Source organism: Emys orbicularis, chromosome 20 (genome assembly GCF_028017835.1).
Source record: "Emys orbicularis isolate rEmyOrb1 chromosome 20, rEmyOrb1.hap1, whole genome shotgun sequence".
Lineage (NCBI taxonomy): Eukaryota > Metazoa > Chordata > Testudines > Emydidae > Emys > Emys orbicularis.
The window spans coordinates 24,601,758-24,615,692 of record NC_088702.1 but is presented as its reverse complement, the minus strand read 5'-3'; the positions used below and the strand labels follow the sequence as shown (position 1 = coordinate 24,615,692).

The following is a 13,935-nucleotide window of genomic DNA, read 5'->3' as shown; positions in this document are numbered from 1 at the left end:
GTGAGTTGGCAGCAAAGCTACGAATGGAACCCAGGAGTCCTGGCTCCCAGCCCCCTGCTCTAACCACTAGACACCACCCCCCTCCCAGAGCCAGGGACAGAACCCAGGAGTCCTGGCTCCCAGTCCAGCCCCTTAACGACTGGCCCATTCTCCTCCTCCAGCAGAGCTGTGAGCCTGTGTCCATCCAGGCTGGGAGCACTCAGAGCGTGGTATCTGGGCAGGGATTTGGGGGACATGGATGCCAATCCAACACACACACACACCCCTGCTGCAGAGGTGAGGACAGCAGACGGCTCGGGGTGATGCAGCCCAGTTCTCGCAGCATTTCCAGGCTGCTGGGTAAGGTGCCAGCTCCTCTGCTTCACAGACAGTAACCTATTGTCCCTGCCACAGCTTTCTTCCTGTTCGGCTGGGAGGACATGGGACATTTTGTTTCCACGCACACACACACAGATACACACACCCTCCACCCAGAAAATGCTGAAAAGGGAAAGCAACCTGCCTGGGCCAGCAGGGAGTAAAGGACAGAGAGATTGGAGCTGGGGAAGCTCCCACTCCCTGAACAGGGATGGGGAAAGAATTGGTCATACTTTAATCACTGTGGCTGGCCTGACTCAGCACACTACAGCCTGGATAGAACCCAGGAGTCCTGGCTCCCAGCCCCCCCCGGCTCTAACCACTAGACCCCACTCTCCTCCCAGCATCCCTCTCTCAGGCTGGCTGTGGGATCCACTCAAGGCTCCCTCCCTCTGCTAGCTCTGCCGAACCATAACCTTTTGGGCTGCAATTTCCCCTCTTCAGCCCCTTCAAAGAAAACCCGCGTTGTGGGCTGGGGCTCAGGACACCTGGGTTCACTTCCCAGCCCTGCTGCTAGCTCTCCGTGTGACCAGGGCCAGTTCCTGCGTCTCCCAGAACCTCACTTCCCAGATGTAACGTGGGGAGATGATTCTGCCTTGGGCCACTTAGACTGCGAGCATTTTGGGCCAAGGATTGCGCCTAGCTATGTGTCTGCCCAGCACCGAGCCTCACTGGGGGGCCCTTCCGATCTCTGCCAAGGGGGGCAGCACCAGGCACAAGGGGGGGCCCCCCCAAGCTCAGTCTGGGGACCAACACCCAGCACAATAGGGGTCCCCGATCTCTGCTTGGGGGACTGAACAGCATCCGGCACAATGGGGAGGACCCATTTCGATCTCGGCCGGTGGGAGCCTATACAGCGCCCAACACGACTGGCACCCCCCTCCCCCACCAGAATCATGCCCAGTCCCTCCACTGCATTTCGGCTGGGAGGGCGAGGTCTGTGCAGCACCCGGCGTGACGGGGGAGTGGGGCCCCTTAGCCCTGTGGAACAAACAAACCCTAATTGCACCATCTCTGTGCTCCACTTAGATCAGTTTGAGAAACGAGAGAGGAAAAAGGCTCCAGGCAGATTTTTTGCCTGATGATTTTGCTGCATTAGAAAAGGCTTTTTTTGTTCCCAGTCAGCTAAGGGATCTTTGCAAGAGAGAAAGAGGCAAACAAAGGACAGACGGCCAATGGGACAGACACACAGACAGTTTCACTTTTTAAAAATAGCCATAGCTGCTGAGGGACGAGCCTGGCAAACACCCCCACCCCCAAGCCACTCTCCGCTCCGCCCCAGTTTTCAGAGCCCTCTCTTAGGCTTCGTCCCTCTGTAGGACGATTATCCCAGTGAGCCGGGCACACAGACCCCCTGCCCGTAATGGGAAGCGACAGAGCCATCTCGAGCTGCGCGCCACAGTCAGTCTAATTCTAAGAGCGTGAATGAAGCGGCCCCTAATTTAATAAGAAACCAGATTGAGCGTGAGGCGGGAGCATTAAAAATTCAGTTTTACATGAGGGGAAAAACAAAAACCTGAAACCGAAAAGGAGGCGGCGGAGGGTAATTGGAGAGCTGCATTATATCCTCCACTGCTCGGGGAAGCTCCCAGAGACCCCGACTGAGCTGAGATCAACCTGGACTTAGTAGGGGCTTGGTTAACCCCTTTTTCCTGGCTTTATAATTACAGTCTCTAACCCAAATCTCCCTCTCTCTTCCCTTCTCAGATCTACATTGCTAAATAGCACTGTTGTGTTGCTGTTAAATGGTCCCCCAGAGGTGCATCTCAGAGCCAGGCAAGAGAGCCCTGTATAAACAGCCCCCATGCCCCACCCCAGAAGCAGCCGCAACTCAGCACAGCAGGTACACGGTAAAGGCAAGCAGCTGGTATTGCCAGCCACGCCCACGCCCCCAAACTGTGGTGGCAAGAGGCACCTGTTCCTCATCAGGAACATTTGGGTAGGGTGTAGGGAAGGGGAAGCAAACAGAGAAGGGGGACCAGGACTGTCTCTGATTTTCCCTCTCCCTGCAGGAACGGGGCCTCCAGCTGAGTCAACAGGATCAGACAGCAGCAGCCGGGCTGCAAATGCACAAGCGGAAGCCATCGCGATTCCCCCAGCAGCTGCATGCCCCCCATAAGATTCCCACCACAGTGGGTGAGCCAGGGAGGGGGCTAGCGGCACCCCTGCCGCCCCCATGCCGCTGCAGAGCTCTGTGGACAATGCTGGCTCCACACCGCAGCACAGGGACAGGGGAGGGCTCACTACGGACAGCAGGAAGGGGCAGGTTACATATAAAAGGCCCCTTCCCACTGGGCAGTTCAGGCACCAGGTGCCCGTCTTGGCCGACCAGGGGGAGGAGGACTGACAAGGCCCTGAAGTGCTGGGTGCTCAAGTGTGAGGCAGGGGCGTGGGGTGGGACAGCAGCCAGATGGAAACAGGCATTGGGAAGAGAGGATGACAAGAGACACCCATGCACATAGATGGGGGAGGCGGCACTCCAGCCATTGTTAGGGGCTGGGAGCCAGGACTCCTGGGTTCTACCTCCACCTCTGGGAGGGGAGTGGGGTCTAGTGGTTGGACCAAGGGGGCTGGGAGCCAGGACTCCTGGGTTCTATCCCGGCTCTGGGAGGGGAGTGGGGTTTAGTGGGTTTGAGCAGGGGAGCCAGGACTCCTGGCTCTGGGAGGAGCAGGGGTCCAATAGCTCTAGCTACAAGAATGGATGGGGGCCCACTGTTAACTAGTTTGCCCTCCTGGCCTGCCTCACACGGCAGGTCAGACGAGATATTCACAACAGTCCCTTCTGGCTTGGACGATCTATGAATAACCCAGGCCAGGGAACGACACACAGCGACTCATCCTCTGCAGCCGAGCGTTAACACAGGGGTGACACTAACGCGCACTGAGGCCCTCAGGTCTGCGGGGCAGGGACTGTCTCATCCTGTATCTCTCCCCCCAGATGCAGCCTCTCGGCACTACTGCAAAGGGTGAGCAGCCCGCACAGGAAACAGCAGCGAGAGGGGGCCCCGACACAGGAGCCCTTCACATTCCCAGCTCTGCTATGATGCAGGGAACCAAACACGAGACTTGCAGTGTCCGTGGGCTGGCAGGAGGCAGGTCCCAGTTCCCTGGCCACCAACCATCTCAAGGGGGTGATCTCTGATCCGGGATGGGAGCAGGGAGTCACCCCGAAGGGTTCTGGGGGACCTGAGCGCATTCCCCTTCCTCGACTGCGCTCAGATGACCTTTAGACTGGTCTGTGCAATGCCTAGCACAATGGGCGCCGGGCATGCCCCTCGCAGCCACGACTATACAAAGGAGACACTAATCCTTAATGAATACAGACTGAATGCCAGCTATCCACAGGGATCGGTCCTGGGTCCTGTTCTGTTCAATATTCTTCCTCAATCATTTAGATAATGGCACAGAGAGTACAGTACACTTACAAAGTATGTGGACCATACCAAGCTGGGAGGGGTTGCAAGTGCTTTGGAGGATAGGATGAAAATTCAAAATGATCTGGACGAACCAGAGAAATGGTCTGAAGTAAATAGGATGAAATTCAATAAGGACAAATGCAAAGTACTCCACTTAGGAAGGAACAACCAGTTGCATACACAATAAATGGGAAATGACTGCCCAGGAAGGAGTACTGCGGAAAGGGATCTTGGGGTTATAGTGGATCACAAGCTAAATACGAGTAAACCATGTAACAGTTGCATAAAAAGCAAACATCATTCTGGGATGTCTTAGCAGGAGTGTTGTAAACAAGACACGAGAAGTAATTCTTCCGCTCTACTCCGTGCTGATTAGGCCTCAACTGGAGTATTGTGTCCAGTTCTGGGCGCCACATTTCAGGAAAGATGTGGACAAATTGGAGAAAGTCCAGAGAAGAGCAACAAAAATGATTAAAGGTCTAGAAAACATGACCTATGAGGGAAGATGAAAAAATTGGATTTGTTTGGTCTGGAGAAGAGAAGCCTGAGAGGGGACACGATAACGGTTTTCAAGTACATAAAAGATTGTTACAAGGAGGAGGGAGAAAAGATATTCTCCATAACCTCTCAGGATAGGACAAGAAGCAAAGGACTTGCAGCAAGGGCGGTTTAGGTTAGACATTAGAAAAAACGTCCTAACTGTCAGGGTGGTTAAGCACTGGAATAAATTGCCCAGGAAGGTTGTGGAATCTCCATCATTGGAGGTTTTTAAGAGCAGGTTAGACAAACACCTGTCAGGGATGGTCTGGGTAATATCTCATCCTGCCTTGAGTGCAGGGGACTGGACTGGAGGACCTCGAAGTCCCTTCCAGTCCTACGATTCTATGATTAGCTACAGCATCGCGCCGGCAGCTCATGTCCAGATGTATCCTGGAAAGGTTTCGAGGGTCAAGCCGCCAGCCTGAGCCACATTCTTTACATCCAACAGGTGGGGAAACCACGCGAGGCAGCAACTGTCATTTGTACAGATTTTGAGGCCAGAGGGGCCATTCCCCATCCCCAGAGAGGCCATCGCAGGCCAGTGAGTTTCACCCAATGACCCTGCACTGAGACCAATAACCGCATTTGGTGAAAGCCCCTTCCAGAAAGGCCCCGTTCTGGGTCCGAGATGGAGCCACGGCCCTCGGGAGTTTGTTCCCTGAGTGACTCCCCCTCAGTGTCAGACTGGTGCCTCCTGTCTCAGCTGGGATTTGTCTGGCTGCAGCTGCCAGCCACTGGCTCCTCCGCCTTTCTTTGCTAGCGCAGAGGCTTCAGCTCGCAGGATTTCTCCCCGGGACGGTGCTCAGACCCCATAACCAAGTCAGCTCTCAACCGGCATCTGAGACGCTCAGGAGATTGGGCTGCGTCCATCTCTCCCCATCAGACCTTTTTCTCCAGCCAAAGATCGTTTCTGGGGCTCTTCTCTGTCCCTTCTTCAGCTTTTCCACATGCGCCCCCAGAACAGGACGCAGGATTCCAGGATCCCTCTCACCAAGACAGAGGTAAAATCGCCTCCCTGCTCCTCCTCTCAGCTCCCCTATTTATACACCTGAGGATTGTGACTTGCCCATGGCCACCCAGTGGCCCAAAGCTGGGAAAGAAACCAGGAGTCCTGGCTCCTGACTCTCCCTCCCCTAACCGCTAGACCTAGGGGGATCAGCTGTCCCGATTTCATAGGGACAGTCCCGATATTCTGGGCTTTGTCTTATATAGGCACCTATTACCCGCCACCCCGTCCCAATTTTTCACACTTGCTGTCTGGTCACCCTAACTAGACCCCACTCCGCTCCCAGAGCTGGGAGAGAACCCAGCTGAACCCAGCGTCTGAACCATAAAGGCCACCCAGTCCTGCGCGATTGGCTGGAGAAGAGGCTGCAGCCCTGGGGAATCCGGGGAGGGGGGGGGGGGGGTCCCAGGCCAATCGATTCGGCTTAATAAAATATAACCCACAAGATGCAGAAAGCGGCCCCTGGGGCAGGGGGGGAGTTGGATTCTTCCTGGTTTTTTAAATACATGCAAATGATGGGGGAGGGGAGAAGTAGGTCACCCACCAGGAAGCTGCCTGCATGGGGAGGGCGGAGCAGTGCAGCGGGGCAGAGGGAAGTGCTGTTTGATGTAGTCGCAGCAGGCAGACAAAGGGTTTCAATGGAGCGGGGTCTGGCAGCAGCAACATCCATTCACCTAATTGCCTGGTGCCAGACTGCGGACAGGGTGGGGGAGAGAACTAACCTGCTGGAAGGCAGACCAGAGGTTGCGGGCAGGTGATAGGCTGGGAGAAGGCGGAGCTGCCCGCAGGTCAGCAGGGGGACAGAGGAGCCCTTGAGAGAGTAACGGAAGGGGGGGCTCCCTGCAATCTCCCCACGACTGCACCCACCACCCTGGCAGACCTGTCCCTGCTCCCTGAGTCCCTTCCCTGGGAAGCCAGTCACAGCCCTGCCACGCCAAGGCCAGCCCTGAAGGATCAATGAGACGCAACTCTGCACTTCAGAGAGGCAGGTGCCCAATGACAAGGGGGGAGGGTATCCCCATTTTACAGACAGGAAACCGAGGGACAAGCAGGAAGGACACTTGGCTAACCTTACAGTGCCAGAGCTGGGGAGAGAACCCAGGAGTCCTGGCTCTCAGTCCCCTGCTCTAACCCACCAGCCCCCAGTCCCCTCCCAGAGCTGGGGAGAGAACCCAGGAGTCCTAGCTCCCAGACCCCCTGCTCTAACCCACCAGCCCCCACTGCCTCCCAGAGCCAGGGAGAGAACCCAGGCGTCCTGGCTCCCAGCCCCCCCTGCTCTAACCACCAGCCCCCACTCCCCTCCCAGAGCTGGGGATAGAACCCAGGAGTCCTGGCTCTCAGCCCCCCCCCCACTCTAACCACTAGACCCCACTACCCTCCCAGAGCTGGGGCGAGAACCCAGGAGTCCTGGCTCCCAGACCCCCTGCTCTAACCCACCAGCCCCCACTGCCCTCCCAGAGCCAGGGAGAGAACCCAGGCATCCTGGCTCTCAGTCCCCCCCACTCTAACCACCAGCCCCCGCTCCCTTCCCAGAGCTGGGGAGAGAACCCAGGAGTCCTGGCTCAGGACTGTCGCTGCAGAGGACAGAGCAGTCTCTCCAGCATTATGCAGCCATGTCCCTTGCCTTGCCACTGCAGCGAGCCCCCATCTCTGTCCAAGAGACACTTCCAGGAAGGCAGCATCGCAGCTGAGGCGCGGGGTGGGGGTTGCACGTCCGCCAGGATTACGCTCCTTGTCCCGCAGGGCCCAGGGGGACCACGCAGTTCAGGGAGATCTCAACAAGCAGAGACAGCGCTTCACAGCTCATCTCTTCAGTTCATTATCGAGGAACCCGCTCCTTCTCCCTCCCCCACACCAGGGCCTGTATGCCTGCCACTGCCAGACACAGCAAACAGAGCTACAACACAACCCCCGCTCTAAACACCAACCCATTGAGAGAAGCCAGGAGTCCGGGCTCCCAGCCCCCCTGCTCTAACCCACCAGACCCTACTCCCCTCCCAGAGCTGGGACAGAACCCAGGAGTCCTGGCTCCCAGCCCCCCGCTCTAACCCACCAGCCCCCACTCCCCTCCCAGAGCTGGGAGAGAACCCAGGAGTCCTGGCTCCCAGCCCCCCACTCTAACCCACCAGACCCTACTCCCCTCCCAGAGCTGGGACAGAACCCAGGAGTCCTGGCTCCCAGCCCCCCGCTTTAACCCACCAGCCCCCACTCCCCTCCCAGAGCTGGGAGAGAACCCAGGAGTCCTGGCTCCCAGCCCCCCACTCTAACCCACCAGACCCTACTCCCCTCCCAGAGCTGGGACAGAACCCAGGAGTCCAGGCTCCCAGCCCCCATTCCCCACTAATGCAGGCGGTGGGCATGCTGTCCCCTGGCCAGGGTATCTCAGGAATGTTGGTGCATTGGAGACAAAGGCAGGGCGGAGCTAGGATTAGGGCTGGAACAAGGAGGCGGGGGAGTGGCTGCTGAAAGGCAGAGAGTGGGAGGGGGGTGCAGGGGCAGGGGGGTGCACTGCACAGGGCGGCAGCAGGGGGAAGTACGGAGTGGGCTGTACCCAGGGATGGACAGTACTGGGATGCAGCTGCTCCCTGCAGCCTCTCCCACTCCCTTGGGCCAGTGCAAACAAAGTCAATGGGCTTTGCATTGGCTGCGTGTCCCAATGCAGCAGGGCCCCAGCGCAAAGGGGCCAATGCAGGCAACATCTCTGCCATGGCCCTGCAACCTCCCCAGCCTCCAGCACCGTCCCTGGCACCAGTGGTCTCTTTGGTGTCTGGCTTCTAACTATTGGTACAGTCTGGGCCGTGAAATACCAGCTCTGTCACCAGCCAGCCGCTGCCTCTTCCTGGGCCGCCGATCCCACGGGCAGCGAGGGGAGGGCGATCCCCTCTGGCTATTCAGACTGCACTCTTTGGGTAGAGACCACCCCCGGGACCCCTGCAGCACCCGGCACAATGGGGGTGGACAGGTGCTGTCACAATACAAATGACGCCAGGCTCACCAGCTCTGCCCGTAGGCGAGGTGCCAAGCCTGGGGTCTAGTCTCAGCTCCTTGTATAAGTCACTGAATCTCCCTGTGCCTCTGTTTCCCCATCTGTGGATTGGGACAGTTCCCAACCTCACAGGGGTGCAGGGAGGCCAGCCAAGTCCACGGAGCTTTGCAAGCGCCTGGATGCTCCAGGCTCAAATCCCGCCCAGTGGACAGGACCTCCGGGATTCACGCCAACTCAACATGCTGGTGTGCAGCAGCTACGACACAGACCCTTCTACGGCCCGGCTGCGGCGTCAGCAGGGAGACCACGGCCTGAACATTGGCCCCGTCACCCCAGGCAGAAGGGGGCAGAAGTGCAGCGCTGGGGGAAACCTGGACCTTCGCCTGATGGGGATTCTGACCCAGTCTGCACTGGGGGCGGGGGTGTCGACACGCCATTCCTGCCCCACTAGAGCCAGCTGCGAGTCTTCTCCCATTGAAACGTGGTTTTTGCAAACCCAGCTTTGTCAAAAACAAGGAGCTGCCCAGTGCGATGTCTGGGTTTGACCAATTCCTCTCCACTTTTGACGAAAATAGATTGAAAAAAAACTGATTTTCAGAAAGCCCCTTTCTCTTTAACCCTGCCCCAGAGCCCAGTCTCCATCCCTCCCAAACAGATTTAATTTTTCTGTCAAAACCCCAAACATTCTTCAGGGGAAACTTTCACAAGACATTTGGAGGGGGTTTATTTTCTAAATTTCCCAAGGAAAACAGCTACTTTTGGGACAGACTCTAGTGTTTGCACCAGTGCATACAGAACCCCGCCCCCCCAACAGAGGGGGTGGAGGGGTGTGATTCATGGAGCAGGATGAATGCTGTCACAGGAGCCCAGAGGGGGCAGTCCAGGGGCTTTTCATGAGCTCCAATTCCCTGAGCGTCCAGGGGTTTCCCAGGGCCACATGGCCTGCAGGACAGGAAGGGGTTAATGCTCCCAGGCTGGGCCCTGAGCCTGCCTTTCTCATGCTAATGCCGGGCCTGCATGTCTGGCTCAGGCAGGGTGTGCTGGGCTCAGGGGGAGGGGAGTGGGGCTGCTGGGTTTTCAATGACCAAAGCACCTGAGGTTTCCAGGGACCAGACTGGGGCTGGGCAGAGCCCTGGGTTAAAAAGGACAAGCTGGCACGCAGGGCTCAGCATGGCTCGGGTTTGGCCCAACTGCCCCCGTCATGGTGCCAAACCCGTGCTGCAACCGAGCCCAGCAGGTCAAAAGCCCAGACCAGCAGTGGGGCCCAGCCCTGTGGGCCACTGGAGCAGCTGCTGCCTGGTGGGTGTAGTGGGTGGGTGGGGACTTGCTCTCCGTCCCCCTCCCCCACCTGACTGTCCTCCTTTTCCAGCTCTCCCCTCCACACAAGGGCTGTGTTTCTCTCCCCAGCGGGATTCTCTCCCCAGCGGGACGGGGGCCTTCATGGGACACCAAACTCCAAAAGAGAGCGCGGCAAGAGAAGTTTGGGAACCTGTGGGCTAGAGCACACGGGGACCCCCTGGAGCAGGCAGACCTGCACTTCCTAGACACAAGGCCCCCCCCCCCCCCCCCGGCACACCCGGTGCCCAATACAAACAGTACACACCCTACATTCCTACACACCCTCCTCCAGACACAACCTGTATCCCTACAGCATAGCTGTACACACAGTGACTGGGAGTCGCCAGTAGGGCCTGTGCCCACAGACACCGCACGCACCCTGCCTTCCTCTCAGCAGGATACATCTAGAGCACCTGGGTGTATTGCAAAAGCCCCCCACCCTCCTGCAGAACTGCCCTGTGCAGAGGGTATGCCCAGTGTCCCTAGACAGCACCCGTACCGGCCCTCAACCCAGCAGCCTGCCACCAGACCCGGGAGACAGGCAGCCAGCTGGCAGAGGGTCAGTCCAGGGTAGGGTGTGCCCGGCTGTCACCGGCCAAGGGGCCCTCTCTCTGCTAGACCTGCCTCAGGCCAATAGTCACACGGGACTGAAGCGGAGTGCATGCAGGTGCTGCAGAAAGGAGCCACGTGCATGTAGGGTCCATTTTAACATCCCCTGTACACACAGGGGCAGGCAGCGCGATGGGGACATGACACAATTCAGCCCCCGAGTCCGTTACATTTGGCTTCCCCTCCCTCCCTTTCAGCGATTGAAGTCATTTCCAGCAGCAGTGAGGGACATACCGATGCCAGGACCCGCACGTCTCTCGCAAGAATAGCTGGGGTGCTCGGGGCGGCCAAGCGGGGTCAGACCAATGCGTAGGTGCTGGAACTGGGGGTGCTGGAAAACAGGAGTTTTCATTCCACAAAGCCAGGCTGGGCAGGGATGGTGTCTCTAGCCTCAGTTTGCCAGAAGCTGGGAATGGGCGACAGGGGATGGATCACTTGATGATTCCCTGTTCTGTTCATTCCCTCTGGGGCACCTGGCACTGGCCACTGTCAGAAGACAGGACACTGGGCTAGATGGACTTTTGGTCTGACCCAGTACAGCGGTTCTTATGTTCTAAAGCATTTTCCAACCAAGCTAAGATTCCAGTTTCCTGGGGTGTATGGTGGTGGGGTTGTTTTGCTGTTTTCCCTCCAGGTCAACCCAGAAAAATCCAAAACAAAATGCAAATTTTCAATCCATTTTGTCAAAAACCCACAAAGAAAATGAAATTTTCCCAGGAGTTCCCGTTTCCCTTGAAAAGCCGAGGGGCTGTTTAGACTAAGAAAAAAAATACTTCAGAGGCAAGATTTGTTTCTAGCTAAAATGGCAGAGCAGCCCTATAGGAAATAAGGACAGGGCTGCGCTATGCCATTATATGGCCTCCTTTGCTGTCCTAGCCGAGCTTCTCATATGTTTATCCCCCACGCCCCGTGAGCTGGGGAAAAGAGCACGTCCCCATATTACAGGTGGGGAACCGAGACACGGGCGTGGGGTGCGTCTACACAGCAATTGGGTGTGACTGCAGCACACACAGGCAGAGCTTTCATTGATTGAGCGGCAGCGTGGGCTGGACCAGGACAGTGACCCCTTTGCATCCCTGAGTGGCACAGCTGTGCTGGCCGAAGTCTGTGGTGTGCACACACACGCACACACCTGGTCTCCACTAGAAACCAGTGGTACAATAGAGCCCAAGGCGAGAAGGGCCCTTGGGATCAACTGGTCTAACCTCCTGGACGACACAGGCCAAAGACCTGCCCCACAATAATTCCGATTGAAGTACAGTCATTTTTTAATCCCATCTAGATTTAAAAATCACCACCTTGATTTAAAACCCCACCACACTCCTTGGTGAATTGCTCCAGGCAATGGTTAGTCCCCTTCCCCCCAGCGAACAGGTTCACCTTATTTCCAGTCTGAATAGTTGCACCGGGGTAAGGCCTAGCAGGGACACAGACCAGGATAAAGGTGCCACCCACAGAGCTCCTGCTTCGCAGAACAGGAAGTGCTGATACCACGGATAACAGAACTCCCAGGTCCTGTTGACGCAGCTGCAGGCTCCGGAGGGGTGGGGCACCGGTTCTGGGGTCCGAGACAGCTGGACTGCAGGGTCCCTTGGCCAGCAGAACAGGGATCAGGCTCTACCCAGAATGTGGGACCCACTCAGAACGGATGGGGGCCCACCCAGGGCAGGACTGGGCCAAGGAATCGCCAATCCTGGTTGCCATGTTAGCTAGACCAGTTTAGTGACAGAGGCAAAACCTTCTAATATGGACAAGGCCTATGTCACAGGGGGCAGAACAACCGACCCCAGGTGTCCCAGCCCCAGGTGTCCCACTACAAGCTGGAGCATGGGGGAGGGGTCGGTGTCAGGTTTAGGGGCCTTCTGCCAGCCTAGTGTTTACACGGAGATGAAAGCAGAGTGAGTTTAGCAGAGTCACTCCCTGTTGGCCAGTTTCGGTTCCAGGTAGTTCACTTTTCCCTAGATCCACAGTTTCTGCGATACCTTTTTTCTCTTGCGCCAACGCCCCGGGCTCGCCTGGGATCCGGTGACTTCACACAGCTGTTCTCACAGGACCCAGCCCCCAGAGCCAAGGCGGAGCCGGCCCCTGCGCCATCAGCCGCTGTCCTGCCCCTATGGCCTGGTTCGGGGCTGTGAGTAAAGCACTTCACAGGGGAGGGGGGCGGGACGCGATATCCCAGCAACCACACAACAGCCAGGGTCTGGGACAGACACAAGCACCCTCACCCCATCCCCCAGCAGCTACGCACCCCGGGACAATGGGGGGGGGGGCAGGTCCCCACCCCCATGCTCCAGTGTGGGGAGCTGCCAGGGTAAATGAGGTTTCCCCCTTTCGGGCTGAAATTCCCCACATTCCTTAGGGCGGAAGGGGAATAATAGGCACTGCCCCCCACACACACACTTCAGTTGAGCAGAGTCCGAAGGCTACGCCCCCCTCCGGGCACCCAGCCAGAGAAACAGGTTCCCTGAACCTCGCCATCTTGGGAACAGAGAAAGTTTATCGGGGGGGGGGCGGCAGAGGCCAAGGGCCGGGGTTGGGGGCAGGGCCGAGGGGGGCGCGGGACAGGAGTGAGGCGGCAGAACGGGGGGGGGGGGGCATAGCAAAGCCTGAAGTTGGAGATGCAGGGACGGGAGCGAGTGTGGGGGTCGGCGCAGGAGGGATCGGGGGATCTGGGGGTGCAGGAGCGATGGGGGCCGAGGGATGGGAGACGCAGGAGGGACCGGGGGTCTGGGGAGGGGGGGCGCAGGAGGGACCGGGAGATCTGGGGGTGCAGGAGCGATGGGGGCCGAGGGGTGGGAGACGCAGGAGGGACCGGGATATCTGGGGAGGGGGGACGCAGGAGAGCGCGGGGGATCTGGGGGTGCAGGAGGGATGGGAGATGCAGGAGGGACCGGGGGTCTGGGGAGGGGGGACGCAGGAGAGCGCGGGGGATCTGGGGTGCAGGAGCGATGGGGGCCGAGGGATGGGAGACGCAGGAGGGACCGGGGGTCTGGGGATGGGAGACGCAGGAGGGACCGGGGGTCTGGGGATGGGAGACGCAGGAGAGCGCGGGGGATCTGGGGGTGCAGGAGCGATGGGGGCCGAGGGATGGGAGACGCAGGAGGGACCGGGGGTCTGGGGAGGGGGGACGCAGGAGAGCGCGGGGGATCTGGGGGTGCAGGAGCGATGGGGGCCGAGGGGTGGGAGACGCAGGAGGGACCGGGGGGGACGCCTCCCCCCGCAGCCAGCCCTTACCGCTCAGCAGGCTCCAGAAGACGAGGCTGCGGGGCGCGCCCATGGGACGCAGGGGGGCCCCGCTGGGCTCGAGCTCGGCTCGGCTCGCCCCTCCCGACCCTGGCTCGGTGTCCGGCCGCGTCCCTCTGTCCGGCCGGCGTCGGTGTGTCCGTCCTGTCCCGCTCTGTTCTGCGCCCTCCTGCCAGTGCCCAGCCCAGTCATGCGCCCGGCCCGGCCCGGCCCCAGCGGTAGCCCCGCCCTGCCCGCCCCACCCCCCCCCGCGGGCCCCCCCCGGCCGGCTCACACACACCCCCGGCAACCCCCCGCCCGGGTCGGCTCACCCCCCCCCCGGCACCCTCCCGCCCGGGCCGGCTCACTCCCCCCCGCCCGGCTCACTCCCCCCGCCCGGCTCCCCTAGGCCTTAGGAACCGGGGCGCAGTCCCCCCTCCCCCTCCGCCCGGCACTCAGTG

At 59.1% G+C, this 13,935-nt stretch overlaps 1 protein-coding gene across 1 annotated transcript in view; it reads right to left on the bottom strand.

Moving 5' to 3' along the window:
- Window positions 1-13,545, bottom strand: part of NECTIN2 (nectin cell adhesion molecule 2) — a 34,105-nt gene extending 20,560 nt beyond the window's left edge. The window contains exon 1 of the mRNA XM_065420402.1: window positions 13,487-13,545. Coding sequence (XP_065276474.1) covers window positions 13,487-13,529 — 43 coding nt within the window. The 5' untranslated portion in view covers window positions 13,530-13,545. The remainder of the gene's footprint in view (window positions 1-13,486) is intronic.
- Between the last annotated feature and the right edge of the window lie 390 nt (window positions 13,546-13,935).